This window comes from Hylobates moloch, unplaced genomic scaffold, assembly GCF_009828535.3.
Source record: "Hylobates moloch isolate HMO894 unplaced genomic scaffold, HMol_V3 SCAFFOLD_9, whole genome shotgun sequence".
Lineage (NCBI taxonomy): Eukaryota > Metazoa > Chordata > Mammalia > Primates > Hylobatidae > Hylobates > Hylobates moloch.
Window position 1 is genome coordinate 80319123 of NW_026652284.1, and position 14606 is coordinate 80333728.

At 36.5% G+C, this 14606-nt stretch overlaps 1 protein-coding gene and 1 non-coding gene across 7 annotated transcripts in view; one reads left to right on the forward strand and one right to left on the reverse strand.

Moving 5' to 3' along the window:
* The window catches only part of RGS22 (regulator of G protein signaling 22), a 175241-nt gene that overhangs the window by 45548 nt on the left and 115087 nt on the right, over nucleotides 1–14606 (reverse strand). For 5 of the 6 annotated variants that reach the window (XR_009214775.1, XR_009214774.1, XM_058443770.1 and 2 more), the window contains exons 17-20: nucleotides 13248–13420; nucleotides 11521–11683; nucleotides 8472–8630; nucleotides 5692–5760 (exon numbers count right to left, since the gene is read on the reverse strand). Coding sequence is in view for 4 of the 6 variants with exons in the window: in XM_058443770.1 (XP_058299753.1) it covers nucleotides 5692–5760; nucleotides 8472–8630; nucleotides 11521–11683; nucleotides 13248–13420 (564 nt within the window). In the remaining 2 variants the exon portion in view is untranslated. The remainder of the gene's footprint in view (nucleotides 1–5691; nucleotides 5761–8471; nucleotides 8631–11520; nucleotides 11684–13247; nucleotides 13421–14606) is intronic. The other variant, XM_058443771.1, reaches the window with a different exon arrangement.
* On the forward strand, nucleotides 13898–13964 carry LOC116814012 (small nucleolar RNA SNORD77). The gene has a single exon (XR_004371118.1). It is a non-coding gene; the product is annotated as a small nucleolar RNA SNORD77 (small nucleolar RNA).

Sequence of the window (14606 nt, forward strand, 5' to 3'; positions counted from 1 at the left end):
CAGCACGGCATTTGAGCTCTGAGAACGGAGAGACTGCCTCCTCAAGTGGGTCCCTGACCCCCATGTAGCCTAACTGGGAGACACCTCCCAGTAGGGGCTGACAGACACCTCATATAGGCAGCTGCCCCTCTGGGACGAAGCTTCCAGAAGAAGGATCAGGCAGCAATATTTGCTCTTCTGCAGCCTCCACTGGTGATACCCAGGCAAACAGGGTCTGGAGTGGAACTCAAACAAACTCCAACAGACCTGAAGCTAAGGGACCTGACAGTTAGAAGGAAAACTAACAAACAGAAAGGAATAGCATCAACATCAACAAAAAGGTCATCTACACCAAAACCCCATCTGTAGGTCACCAACATCAAAGACCAAAGGTAGATAAAACCACAAAGATGGGGAGAAACCAGAGCAGAAAAGCTGAAAATTCTAAAAATCACAGCACCTCTTCTCCTCCAAAGGATCGCAGCTCCTCACCAGCAATGGAACAAAGCAGGATGGACAATGACTTTGACAAGCTGACAGAAGTAGGCTTCAGAAGGTCGGTAATAACAAATTTCTCTGAGCTAAAGGAGGATGTTCGAACCCATCGCAAGGAAGCTAAAAACCTTGAAAAAAGATTAGACAAACGGATAACTAGAATAGACAGTGTAGGGAAGATCTTAAATGACCTGATGGAGCTGAAAACCATGGCACGAGAACTTCGTGACGCATGCGCAAGCTTCAATAGCCAATTTGATCAAATGGAAGAAGGGTATCTGTGATTAAAGATCAAATTAATGAAATAAAGCAAGAAGACAAGGTTAGAGGAAAAAAGAGTAAAAAGAAATGAACAAAGCCTCCAAGAAATATGGGACTATGTGAAAAGACCAAATCTACATTTGATTGGTGTACCTGAAAGTGATGGGGAGAATGGACCCAAGTTGGAAAACACTCTTCAGGATATTATCCAGGAGAACTTCCCCAACTCAGTAAGGCAGGCCAACATTCAAGTTCAGGAAATACAGAATACAACAGAAAGATACTCCTCGAGAAGAGCAACCCCAAGATACAATTGTCAGATTCACAAAAGTTGAAACGAAGGAAAAAGTGTTAAGGGCAGCAAGAGAGAAAGGTCAAGTTACCCACAAAGGGAAGCCCGTCAGACTAACAGCAGATCTCTTGGCAGAAACCCTACAAGCCAGAAAAGACTAGGGGCCAATATTCGACATCTTTAAAGAAAAGAATTTTCAACCCAGAATTTCATATCCAGCCAAACTAAGCTTCATAAGTGAAGGAGAAATGAAATCCTTTACAGACAAGCAAATGCTGAGAAATTTTGTCACCACCAGGCCTGCCTGACAAGAGCTCCTGAAGGGAGCACTAAACATGGAAAGAAACCACCAGTACCAGCCAGCATGAAAACATGCCAAAAGTAAAGACCATTGATGCTATGAAGAAACTGGCATCAATTAACAGGCAAAATAACCAGCGAACATCATAATGACAGGATCAAATTCATATATAACAATATTAACCTTAAATGTAAATGGGCTAAATGCCCCAATTAAAAGACACAAACTGGCAAATTGGATAAAGAGTCAAGACCCATCAGTGTGCTGTATTCAGGACACCCATCTCACATGCAAAGACACACATAGGCTAAAAAGAAAGGGACGGAGGAAGATCTACCAAGCAAATGTAAAGCAAAAAAAAAGCAGGGGTTGCAATCCTAGTCTCTGATAAAACAGACTTTAAACCAACAAGATCAAAAGAGACAAAGAAGGCCATTACATAATGGTAAAGGGATCAATTCAACAAGAAGAGCTAACTATCCTAAATATATGTGCACCCAATACAGGGGAGCACCCAGATTGATAAAGCAAGTCCTGAGTGACCTACAAAGAGACTTAGACTCCCACACAATAATATGGGAGACTTTAACACCCCACTATGAATAGTAGAGAGATCAATGAGACAGAAAATTAACAAGGATATCCGGACCTGAACTCAGCTCTGCACCAAGCAGACCTAATAGATATCTACAGAACTCTTCATCTCAAATCAACAGAATATACATTCTTCTCAGCACCACATCACACTTATTCTAAAATTAACCACATAATTGGAAGTAAAGCACTCCTCAACAAATGTAAAAGAACAGAAATCACAACGAAGTGTCTCTTGGACCACAATGCAATCAAACTAGAACTCAGGATTAAGAAACTCACTCAAAACTGCACAACTACATGGAAACTGAACAACTTGCTCCTGAATGACTACTGGGTAAATAACGAAATGAAGGCAGAAATAAAGATGATCTTTGAAATCAATGAGAACAAAAACACAATGTACCAGAACCTCTGGGACACATTTAAAGCAGTGTGTAGAGGGAAATTTATAGCACTAAATGCTCACAAGAGAAAGCAGGAAAGATCTAAAATTGACACCCTAACATCACAATTAAAAGAACTAGAGAAGCAAGAGCAAACACATTCAAAACCTAGCAGAAGGCAAGAAACAACTAAGATCAGGGCAGAACTGAAAGAGATAGAGACACAAGACACCCTTCAAAAAATCAATGAATCCAAGAGCTAGTTTTTTGAAAAGATCAACAAAATTGATAGACTGCTAGCAAGACTAATAAAGAAAAGAGAGAAGAATCAAATAGACGCAATAAAAAATGATAAAGGGGATATCACCAGTGATCCCACAGAAATACAAACCACCATGAGAGAATACTATAAACACCTCTATGCAAATGAACTAGGAAATCTAGAAGAAATGGATAAATTCCTGGACACATACACCCTCCCAAGACTAAAGCAGGAAGAAGTTGAATCTCTGAATAGACCAATAACAGGCTCTGAAATTGAGGCAATAATTAATAGCCTACCAACCAAAAAAAGTCCAGAACCAGATGGATTCACAGCCAAATTCTACCAGAGGTACAAAGAGGAGCTGGTACCATTCCTTCTGAAACTATTCCAATCAATAGAAAAAGAGGGAATCCTCCATAACTCATTTTATGAGGCCAACATCATCCTGATACCAAAGCCTGGCAGACACACAATGAAAAAAGAGAAATTTAGACCAATATCCCTCATAAACATCGATGCGAAAATCCTCAATAAAATACTGGCAAATCAAATCCAGTAGCACATCAAAAAGCTTATCCACCACAATCAAGTCTGCTTCATCCCTGGGATGCAAGGCTGGTTCAACATATGCAAATCAATAAATGTAATCCAGCATATAAACAGAAGCAATGACAAAAACCAGATTATCTCAATAGATGCAGAAAAGGCCTTCAACAAATTCAACAGCCCTTCATGCTAAAAACTCTCAATAAACTAGGCATTGATGGAATGTATCTTAAAATAATAAGAGTTATTTATGACAAACTCACAGCCAATATCATACTGAATGGGCAAAAACTGGAAGCATTCCCTTTGAAAACTGGCACAAGACAAGGATGCCCTCTCTCACCACTCCTATTCAACGTAGTGTTGGAAGTTCTGGCCAGGGCAATCAGGCAAGAGAAAGAAATAAAGGGTATTCAATTAGGAAAAGAGGAATTCAAATTGTCCCTGTTTGCAGATGACATGATTGTATATTTAGAAAACTCCATCATCTCAGCCCAAAATCCCCTTAAGCCGATAAGCAACTTCAGCAAAGTCTCAGGACACAAAATCATGTGCAAAAATCACAAGCATTCTTATACAATATTAACAGACAGATCGCCAAATCATGAGTGAATTCCCATTCACAATTGCTACACAGAGAATAAAATACCTAGGAATCCAACTTACAAGGGATCTGAAGGACCTCTTCAAGGAGAACTACAAACCACTGCTCAATGAAATAAAAGAGGACACAAACAAATGGAAGAACTTTCCGTGCTCATGGATAGGAGGAATCAATATTATGAAAATGGCCATACTGCCCAAAGTAATTTATAGTTTCAATGCCATCCCTATCAAGCTACCAATGACTTTCTTCACAGAATTAGAAAAAAACTACTTTAAACTTCATATGGAACCAAAAAAGAGCCCTCATTGCCAAGACAATCCTAAGCAAAAACAACAAAGCTGGAGGCATCACGCTACCTGACTTCAAACTATACTACAAGTCTACAGTAACCAAAACAGCATGGTACTGGTACCAAAACAGATATATAGACCAATGGAACAGAACAGAGGCCTCAGAAATAACACCACACATCTACAACCATCTGATCTTTGACAAACCTGACAAAAACAAGAAATGGGGAAAGGATTCCCTATTTAATAAATGGTGCTGGGAAAACTGGCTAGCCATATGTAGAAAGCTGAAACTGGATCCCCTCCTTACACCTTATACACAAATTAATTCAAGATAGATTAAAGACTTAAATGTTAGACCTAAAACCATAAAAACCCTAGAAGAAAACCTAGGCAATACCATTCAGGATATAGACATGGGCAAGGACTTCATGACTAAAACAACAAAAGCAATGGCAACAAAAGCCAAAATAGACAAATGGGATCTAATTAAACTAAAGAGTTTCTGCACAGCAAAAGAAACTACCATCAGAGTGAACAGGCAACCTACAAAATGGGAGAAAATTTTTGCAATGTGTCCATCTGACAAAGGGCTAATATCCAGAATCTACGAAGAGCTCAAACAAATTTACAAGAAAAAAACAACCCCATCAAAAAGTGAGCAAAGGATATGAGCAGACACTTCTCAAAAGAAGACATCTATGCAGCCAACAGACATGAAAATATGCTCATCATCACTTGTCATCAGAGCAATGCAAATCAAAACCACTATGAGATACCATCTCACGCCAGCTGGAATGGCAATTATTAAAAAGTCAGGAAACAACAGATGCTGGAGAGGATGTGGAGAAATAGGAACACTTTTACACTGTTGGTGAAAGTGTAAACTGGTTAAACCATTGTGGGAGACAGTGTGGCGATTCCTCAAGGATCTAGAACTAGAATTACCATTTGACTCAGCAATCCCAGTACTGGGTATATACCGAAAGGATTATAAATCATGCTACTATAAAGACATATGCACACATATGTTTATTGCAGCACTATTCACAATAGCAAAGACTTGGAACTAACCCAAATGTCCATCAATGACAGACTGGATTAAGAAAACGTGGCACATATATACCATGGAATACTATGCAGCCATAAAAAAGATGAGTTCATGTCCTTTGCAGGGACATGGATGAAGCTGGAAACCGTCATTCTCAGCAAACTATCACAAGGACAGAAAACCAAACACTGCATGTTCTCACTCATAGGTAGGAATTGAACAATGGGATCACTTGGACACAGGGCAGGGAACACCACACACTGGGGCCTGTTGGGGGGTGGGGGGCTGGGGGAGGGGTAGCATTAGGAGAAATAACTAATGCAAATGATGAGTTGATGGGTGCAGCAAACCAACATGGCACATGTATACCTATGTATCAAACCTGCATGTTGTGCACATGTACCCTACAACTTAAAGTATATATATAAAAAAAGAACAGAGTTCTGATAGAGTCACATTTTCCTCCAAATTCCATTCATCAATTAAAAACAGTATCAGTGCTCAGTTGTCAGTTTAGAAAACAGTGTGTCTTCAGTGAGGATTTTTGAACAAGAAGGGGAAAGAAAAACAATACTTTGACAGAGCAAAACTTACAAGAGGAAAAATATAATAAACATTACTTGCCTTCCAGACCCCGATTTTCTTTTCAGGCTTCTGTAGTAAGAGCTCTTCTGCTATGTCTTTCATCTGTACCTGAAAGCAAAACCAGTTATTTTATTCCAGTTATTCAGACTAAAGGTTTGAAATCATTTACTAATTAAGTAGCTAAAAAAATGAGATAAAGGTTAACTTGGACAAGAGATAGTGAAGTTTAGGAGACAGAGGATCAAACTTAAAAATGGAAGCCCTGTGGTCAGGTACCAAATTTTTCTGAACACTCTATCCTCATCTGTAAAATAGAGATAATACTACCCGATTGTTACTGCCCCAAATGATGATAGTTTCACTTGAGCTCACATGGGAACGGAAGCTGGAAAGACAATTACGACTTCTCAGACTTTTTAGCTATTTTCTAGCCATATGCTTTCACAACTAATTTTAAAAGAGTACTAAAAGTTACTCAACACGGAAATACAGTAGATATTTCTTGGGGTTATTGCCTATTCATATCATTTCCCCTTTCTTGGGAACCACTCATAACAAATCTGTGCTATTGACTCTATCTCCCTGTCCATAGCGGAGAGATCCAGAAGCAGATCTAGAGAGATAAGGACTAGAATCACTGGGGCTAAGTCTTTTTGATAGACAGAGCCAGGAGGAAAGATCCGAGAATTCTTGCTGGGTTCCTAGGGCTGTCCTGGCCTACATCTTTTCTAAAGCTTGGACGTCAACTCTTAAGTGTGTGAGATGCTCCAGCAGCATTTTAGAATCAATCTTCACCCCTCCTTTTTGTCTTTGGTTCAAAGTTGCCAAAATCAGTTTATTTTGCTGGCCACCCAAAGAATGCTAAGTCAAGCAATGACTATGCATTACAATAAAATTACAGTGATAAACATAATGAGGAAACGTGGTAAATAATATTAGCAAGCCAGACGTCCTTTTACTTGGCTTTGGATACAGAACTGGAGTTAGCCTGAAGAAAGAGAATGAGGAGATTTGAGTTTTCCCAAAGCTTATTTCCAGAAACATTTTGCCTAAAGTCAATCCTTCTTCTTCATACTATAAATTCTGTCTTCCCAGCTGTACTGTGTTTTCCATAAGTTGCTCAGCTCAAATGACTAAGGATATTTCCAAATAAGTAGGCCACAAAGTGTTTGAGAAACTGAATATAGAACGAAGCTTTTCAGGTTCTTCCTGATTAGTATTAATGGCACATGGCTTTGCATTAAAATCCAAAATTGTATGTTTTCTGACCCCTGTGTTATTTTTATAAAGATCAGGTTTGCCTGAAACCTAAAAACAAGGTGTGCTAATGACATTTTAAATTATCAAAGAAATACTTCTTATAAAATAAAAACAAGACAAAGCAAAGACAAACTCACTTTACAAAATAAAAAGTAAAAATCCTCACTCCTCAAACCCATCCCAGGAGGCAGATCTTTTTAGGTGTTTTTCTACCATAAGCATAAACATAAACAGATGGATGGATGGATGGATGGATAGATATGCATAGACAGAGATGTAAGTAAATGTAATGGGATTATCTTCTATACATTGTTCTGCATCCTGCTTGTTTTGTTCAATAAATGACATCTTTCATATAATACATGTGGAAATCTCATTTTTATTTTTTAATCTCATTTTTTAAGGAAATCTGCATATTTTTCCATAGTACAGAATTATCATAACTTATCTAATTCTTCTCCCATTTGATATTGCAATGAATATCCTTGTATAAACTTGTCCACTTGTGTGAGGACTTAATATTAAAAATAACAACTATATTAATAGATAACATTTGAGTGTTTGCCATGTGCCAGGCACTATTCTAAGAAACTAAGCACATGTTAATTTCACTTCATTTTTCAGAACAACCTTACTAAGTAATTACTATGACCAACTCAATTTTTCAAATGAGGAAACAATCTATGAAACTTAAAGGTGGTACAACTAATATGTGGCAGTGTTGAGATTAAAACTTGGCTGGGCACTGTGGCACTTTCCTATAGTCCCAGCAACTCAGAGGCTGAGGCAGGAAGATTGATTGAGCCCCAGTGGTTCAAAGCTGTAGTGCACTATGATCGTGCTTGTGAATAGCCACTGCACTCTAGTTTGGACACTGAGACAACAGGGTGACCCCTGACTCTCAAAGAAACAAAAAACCAAAAACTTGGAAATTTTGACTCCATGCTTTTTTTTAAAAAAAATTATTATTATTATTATTTTAGAGACAGGGTTTCACTCTGTCACCCAGGCTAGAGTGCACTGATGTGATCATAGCTCACTGTAACCTCGATCTCCTAGACTCGAGCAATCCTCCTGCTTCAGCCTTCCAAGTAGCTGGGACTACAGGTGCATGCCACCACACGTGGCTGACTGCATACTTCAAACCACTCTCAACAGAAGTACAATGACTAAGGCCTGGCATGGCGTCTCACACCTGTAATCCCAGCACTTTGGGAGGCCAAGGCAGGAGGACTGCTTGAGCCTAGGAGTTTGAGACCAGCCTGGGCACAGAGCAAGACTCCATCTCTTCAAAAAAAATTTTTTTAATTAGCTTGGCATGGTAGTGCATGCCCGTAGTCTCAGTTACTTGGGAGGCTGAGGTGGGAGTATTGCTTGAGCACAGGAGTTCGAGGCTGCAGTGAGCTAGGATCACACCACTGCACTTCAGACTGGGTGACAGAGAGAGTCCATTCCTTAAAAAAAAAAAAAAATACAATGGTTGGGTCACCAGGTATGCACGTTTGAAGTTTTGAGAGGTACCGACAACTGCTATCAAAAGATTATACTAATTTATATACCTTTATCTTTTGACGTGCTGCAAACTGTTCACTTGCAAGAAACAATGGCAGCCATACATTTTCTAGCCTATTTTGCACATGCTTCTGGATTTCAACTAGTACAGGTGCATCAAGCTGCTCATGAAGAATCTTCCCCCAGCCACCACTTAAATGCATTACCTAAGAAAATTAAAATGGAAACAGAAACCATGGTGCTTTCTAAAAGAAACACTAATAGTCATTAATTCATTCATTCACTACAAAACCATTTGCTGCACCCTGAGGAGTGCCAATTTTCATTTTCTGTATAACATCTCTTGGCTATACTGAGCAATAATTCCCCTAAAATCAGACAGACAATTGTGGTTTATGTGGTGGTTGTTTTGGATGTATGATTTGTGCTTACTTATGATATATCAAAAAGAACACAGAAGTGGGATTTTTATCCTGTGTGGCCACAGCAATGGCATTTTTTTCCCTCCATGGACTCAGTATCTCCAACTGAAAAATGAGGACATTAGTCTATTAGTTTTCTAATATCCTATGAATCTGTGATTCTAGTCATATTGATCCATTTAAGAATTTTCTTCTGTGGATGAGAAAAATGTGTTAATTAGTTAAAAGACAACCTTGACTCAGATATTATAAATATGCATATTACCAACAAATGTTGGTTTGGAGATAGGATGATGGCAGGCAGCTGTAGTACACTATGCACCCAGAACAGTGCAGCTGTAGTGATAGCAATGTAGGGCTTTTCCAACAACCTCTAAGCAGAAAACAGAGGCAACAGGAAGCAGAAAAAGGTCATGTTTTATAGATAACAAGTACCATTTGTAAAACACAACTTCTTTGTGATCTAAATTTTCCTTCTGCTTAATTATTGGCTTCAACAAGCTACTAATGGCTTTTTCCTGCCATAACTCATTCTGGTTGCTACCTGTTTCTGTGTACATACCACTCAAAATTTCTGGATTGCTCAGTGGAACAACTGCCCTTTTCTTTGTTCTCCTTTGAGCAATAATATTAATATAATATCACTACTAATACTATTGTTTTATATAAAAACAAAAAGGAAATCCTCTTCTCAGTCCTCCTTTAATATCAATTAAATAATATCAATACTAATATTTTTCTGTATAAAAACAAAAAACGAAAAAAAAAGACTACCTTGCTAATCAAAGAGCAAATTGGCTGCACAACTGAAATCTGGACTAGCACGATCTTTATAAAACAATGTGATGCAGACATCCTTAAGTATAAAATACATTTTAAAAGTAATGACAAAGACAAAGAAGGATCATTGGGGAAAATCCTCTGTAGTAAGCACATCCATTTGCTATGACAGCAATGGGTGACTTTCACTGACTTAGATTCTCAGCATGTTGTGTGTACTATGGAGGATTCACACAGTAGCATGAGATACCATGAAACCTCACGCAATGTAGCACAAGCCAAATAGAAAACAAATGCTTTCCATGTGTTTATTTCATACTTGTGCTTATTGAGGCACCTAACCACTTTTGCTAATGTGTCCCAGATTTGTATCTCAGGGAACTAAGGACAAAGCATTTTTGCCAAAGTTGCTTAATTCCAGAATTCCTGCTCCCTCTCGCTCCCAAAGACTTTTGCCAATTTCTCCTGCACCCCAAAGATCTAGCTTTTAAATTTGGTATGCCTTACTTGTGAACCTCTCTGAGTTTTTCTTTAATTTACTGAATTTAGCATTAATCTGAAATTTGTATTTTATTAATATATACCATTAGAATATGCATTCTTGTAAACTACCAAACAAAAAAAATCATAAACTATACATTACATCTTTAGGTATGAATGTAATATTAACAAACTTCAAGATAAATAAATTATAATAATTATTTATATTTCAAAAGTTAAAAATTGAGTCATATTTCATGAGCAGTGTTACATGAACACAAACCTACTGCTGAATCCCAATTTTATATATATATACACATACATACATATATATACATACATATATATACACATACATATATATACATACATATATATATACACATACATACATATATATATACACATACACACACACACACACACACATATATATATATATATATATATTTTTTTTTTTTTTTTTTGAGACACAGTCTCACTCAGTTGTCCAGGCTGGAGTGCAGGGGCACAATCTCGACTCACTGCAGCCTCTGCCTCCTGGGTTTAAGGAATTCTCCTGCCTTAGCCTCCCGAGTAGCTGGGATTACAGGTGTGTGCCACCACATCTGGCTAAGTTTTGTATTTTTAGTAGAGACAGGATTTCACCATGGCCAGGCTGGTCTCGAACTCCTGACCTCAAACAATCTACCTGTCTTGGCTTCCCAAAGTGCTGGGATTACAGGCGTGAGCCACCGCGCCCAGCCCAATCTTATGTTCTTGCTGTCAATCTAATGACACTGTGGTTATTTAGTTATTAATAAATTATGATTAAGGCCATAAGACTTCGGTCCAACGAAATGTTCAAACTGTCCTGGTCAATAAAAATAGTTTCTGGGGAAAATACAATTGTAAGGAGGATTTTCTTTTCTTTCTTTTATAATATTTGCTCAAGGCTCCATAGTAAAGAGGATTTTCAAAGATCGATTATATTTGGAGTAATACCAGTTCAGAGAAGAACAGAAAAGTGGTAGAGATTTAGCTTAATGGTTGATAACAGCTGTTTTCCTACATGTTGACAGGTGCAGGGAGCTTGTCCATCTTCTTCACCACTTTATCTTCAGCACCTAGAACAGTCTGGCATAGTGAAGGCACTCAAATTTGTTGAATGAGTCAATGAGTATGTGAATAAAAGTTATTTTATTCTATAAACTACTTTTTAGAGTAACACAGTTTTATACTATATAATATTTGAGTATTAAAGACATTTAATTTATAGATGCTCATAAATACCTAAATAAATATCAAAGGTCTTTAACACATTAGTCATAAGCAAAAGAAAATAAAATAAGAGATTTTCAGGTTGTTGGCAAAAATAGAAATACAATACCGGTTTTCAAACATCAATTTAAAAAATAGGTTTTCATGTTGATACCTGGTTCTGCTGATACAGAGAAGCTGGACTGTTGGGTCCAAAGAAATACTTTTTATTAAGGTATTTGTTTTTAATGTATGTAGATTTTGCCTTCCTTTGATTTCGATCTCTGTAAGTTATTCTCCGGAACTGCTCAATGTCTGTCCAGCACATAAGATCCATGCTAAAATGAAAACAAAAACAATGTATAGCTCTTCATATTTCTTCCTCTAAGTTCTAGTAAACACCTGATTGTTGTTTTGACAGAACTTAGAAAGTGGCTGTCTTGACTAGTAGCATTAGATCATGGAAATAACGAACCCAATATTGTATCTCTGATCCCCTTCTAGGCTAGTTCACTTGACTCTATCAAACTCCTAATCCTAGCTAAATATATGAATGATGACAAAGGAATTTTGGGATCAGAAAAAAAAAATCTATCACCATTATTGGTGGGATCTCAGAGTTCTTTCACTAATTTCATCAATTTCAAAAATGAGAAAATTTCCACCTATGTCATGTCATTTGACAAAAGGTCAAATTTAGAGTAATCCTCATCTTGATGGGTACCAAAAAATAGAAAGCGTGAATAAGGGCCAGGCACAATGGCTCATACCTGTAATTCCAGCACTTTGGGAGGCCAAGGCAGGCAGGCAGATCACTTTAGGTCATGAGTTTGAGACCAGCCTGGCCAACATGGCAAAATCCCATCTCTACTAAAAATACAAAAATTAGCTGGGCGTGGTGGCACATGCCTGTAATTCCAGCTACTGCAGAGGCTGAGGCATGAGAATCACTTGAACCCAGGAGACGGAGCCTGCAGTGAGCTGGGATCATGCCACTTCAGCCTGGGCAACAGAGTGAGACCTTGTCTCAAAAAGAAAGAAAAAAAAGAATGAATAAGACCTACTATTTGATAGCACAATAGGATGACTATAGTCAATAATAACTTAATTGTACATTTTAAAATAACTTAAAGTATAACTGGATTGTTTGTAACTCAAAGGATAAATGCTTGAGGGAATGGACACCCCATTCTCCATGATGTGCTTATTTCACACTGCATGCCTGTATCAGAACATCTCATGTACCCCATAAATATATACACGTACTATGTAGCCACAAAAATTAAAAAAATTAATAAAAAATAAAAAGATAGAAAAATCCTCATTACAATGAAAGGAAACCATATACAGTGAAATTTGGCTCCCAGATCTAACCAGTTTCTGTTAACTAGGGAGAATATTAATAGGAAAAAATATATTGAACGCTTCAGTTTATATTAGATAAATATGTTATAAGGTTCCAAGATTCTGGGTAAAACTACAATGTTTCATTTATAAATCGGTTAATAAAAATTTATAAAATATTATAATTTCAATATCTCAATGAAATATAAAAAGGACACATTCCGGAAATAGTAATTAAAATACCAGTCTAGAGAAATATAAAAGAAAGAAACAGTAGAAAAGAGAAAAAATAAAGCACACTGGTATTTTAACTTAGCCAATGCTAAAAGTACCAACATTGTGTAACCACTTAAAAGAAGGATGTGGAGGTTGCTACAATCAAAATGTACTCCATCTTTAAAAAGTTACCCATACAGATTTCAGATAATCATGTTTGTCAGTTTTTATTCACATGAGTAAAATCTGTTATAGCACCAAATCACTTTTATAATACGTTGAATCAAAACTAGTAGCTTAGAAAAATGTTTTCAGTGAGAAATACATGGTTGTGCCCCTCACCTTGAAGAATGAGTCTCAAGAAACTGATGGAAATGTTCAAACTCCAGTTTGTTGTTAAGCAGATCACTAAACTTAAAATGCTTGTATTCTGCAGGAACATTATCCCAATATTCTGTTTGTTTAGAGATGTTAGAGAGTGATAAAATGCCAGTTCCAATTTCACAAGTGGTGTCCTAGTGAAATAGTACTTTTCAGAAAAAAATCTCTTAAACACAACAAATTGTTTACAATTTTAAGTACAGAAACTGAAAGAAAAATCAACCATTAGGCCAAAGCCATTTAATAATTCAATGGCAGAGTGCGTAAACACTTTAGAATCTGGTAAAGAATCTGGTTCAGATTCTAACATATCAAATTCTGTTCTGCTTATTTTCATTCCATTCCCTTCTTTTCATAAATATTTAGTAAATATTTACTATACAAAGCACTTGCTTGTAAATTATTAACTTTATTTTTCTAAGTATAGAAGTAAAATGTCTTTTGTAACAAGAAAATAAAAATCATGCATAATACTACCATTCAAAGATAACCACCATTAACATTTTTAATACATCTTTCCAGTCTTACTTATATATATATATATACATGTAGTTTATAAAAAATGAAGAACAGTATAAAAATAAAAACAAAAAATAAAAAGTGAAGATTAGATACTATGATGGTTGCATAGTTCAGCAGATTGAATTCATGAAGAGATTTACAACGTCTGATGTAGTTTCAAAATATAAAGATAGGATTATGCACCTATTTATAGTTTTGTGACCTGGTTCTTTTTCTTAATAATGTAGCATAAACATAAGACATTCTTTTATAACATAATTTTTAAAAGTTATAGAGTAATACAAGCTACGTATCTAATAATACATCCTTCAAATATAATATTAAAATATAATATAAATATAATCACCTTCATATAAAAGTTAATTTTTAGGTAATTTTATGACCTCTGATGTTTTGTGAACAGTTTACAAGCATGAAAGGGCAAAGGGGAAAAGAGGCTTATTCTTTGTAAGGCCCTTCCTTATATAATTCCTTACAGAACTAATTCATCTCCCTATTTGTTTTTGTAAAGGATTCATGAGATAAGCTACCAATGTTTTAAAAATTAATTTTCCTTATGTGGAAGGATTGTGGATAGTGTTATAAAGTTTAGTTCATAGAGTTTACAATACAACCTTATATCATGCTACCTTTATGGATTTTTATGTATCCTTTGTAAGCTAGTAGTAGTGTATCAAATAGAGAACTTCTGGATAAGAATAAAAATTTCAGATATGTACAAAGAAGAAAGTTTAAAAAAAATCACCTGAAACTTTACCACTCAGAGTTAACTATCTTTAATATTTTGGTGAGTGTCTT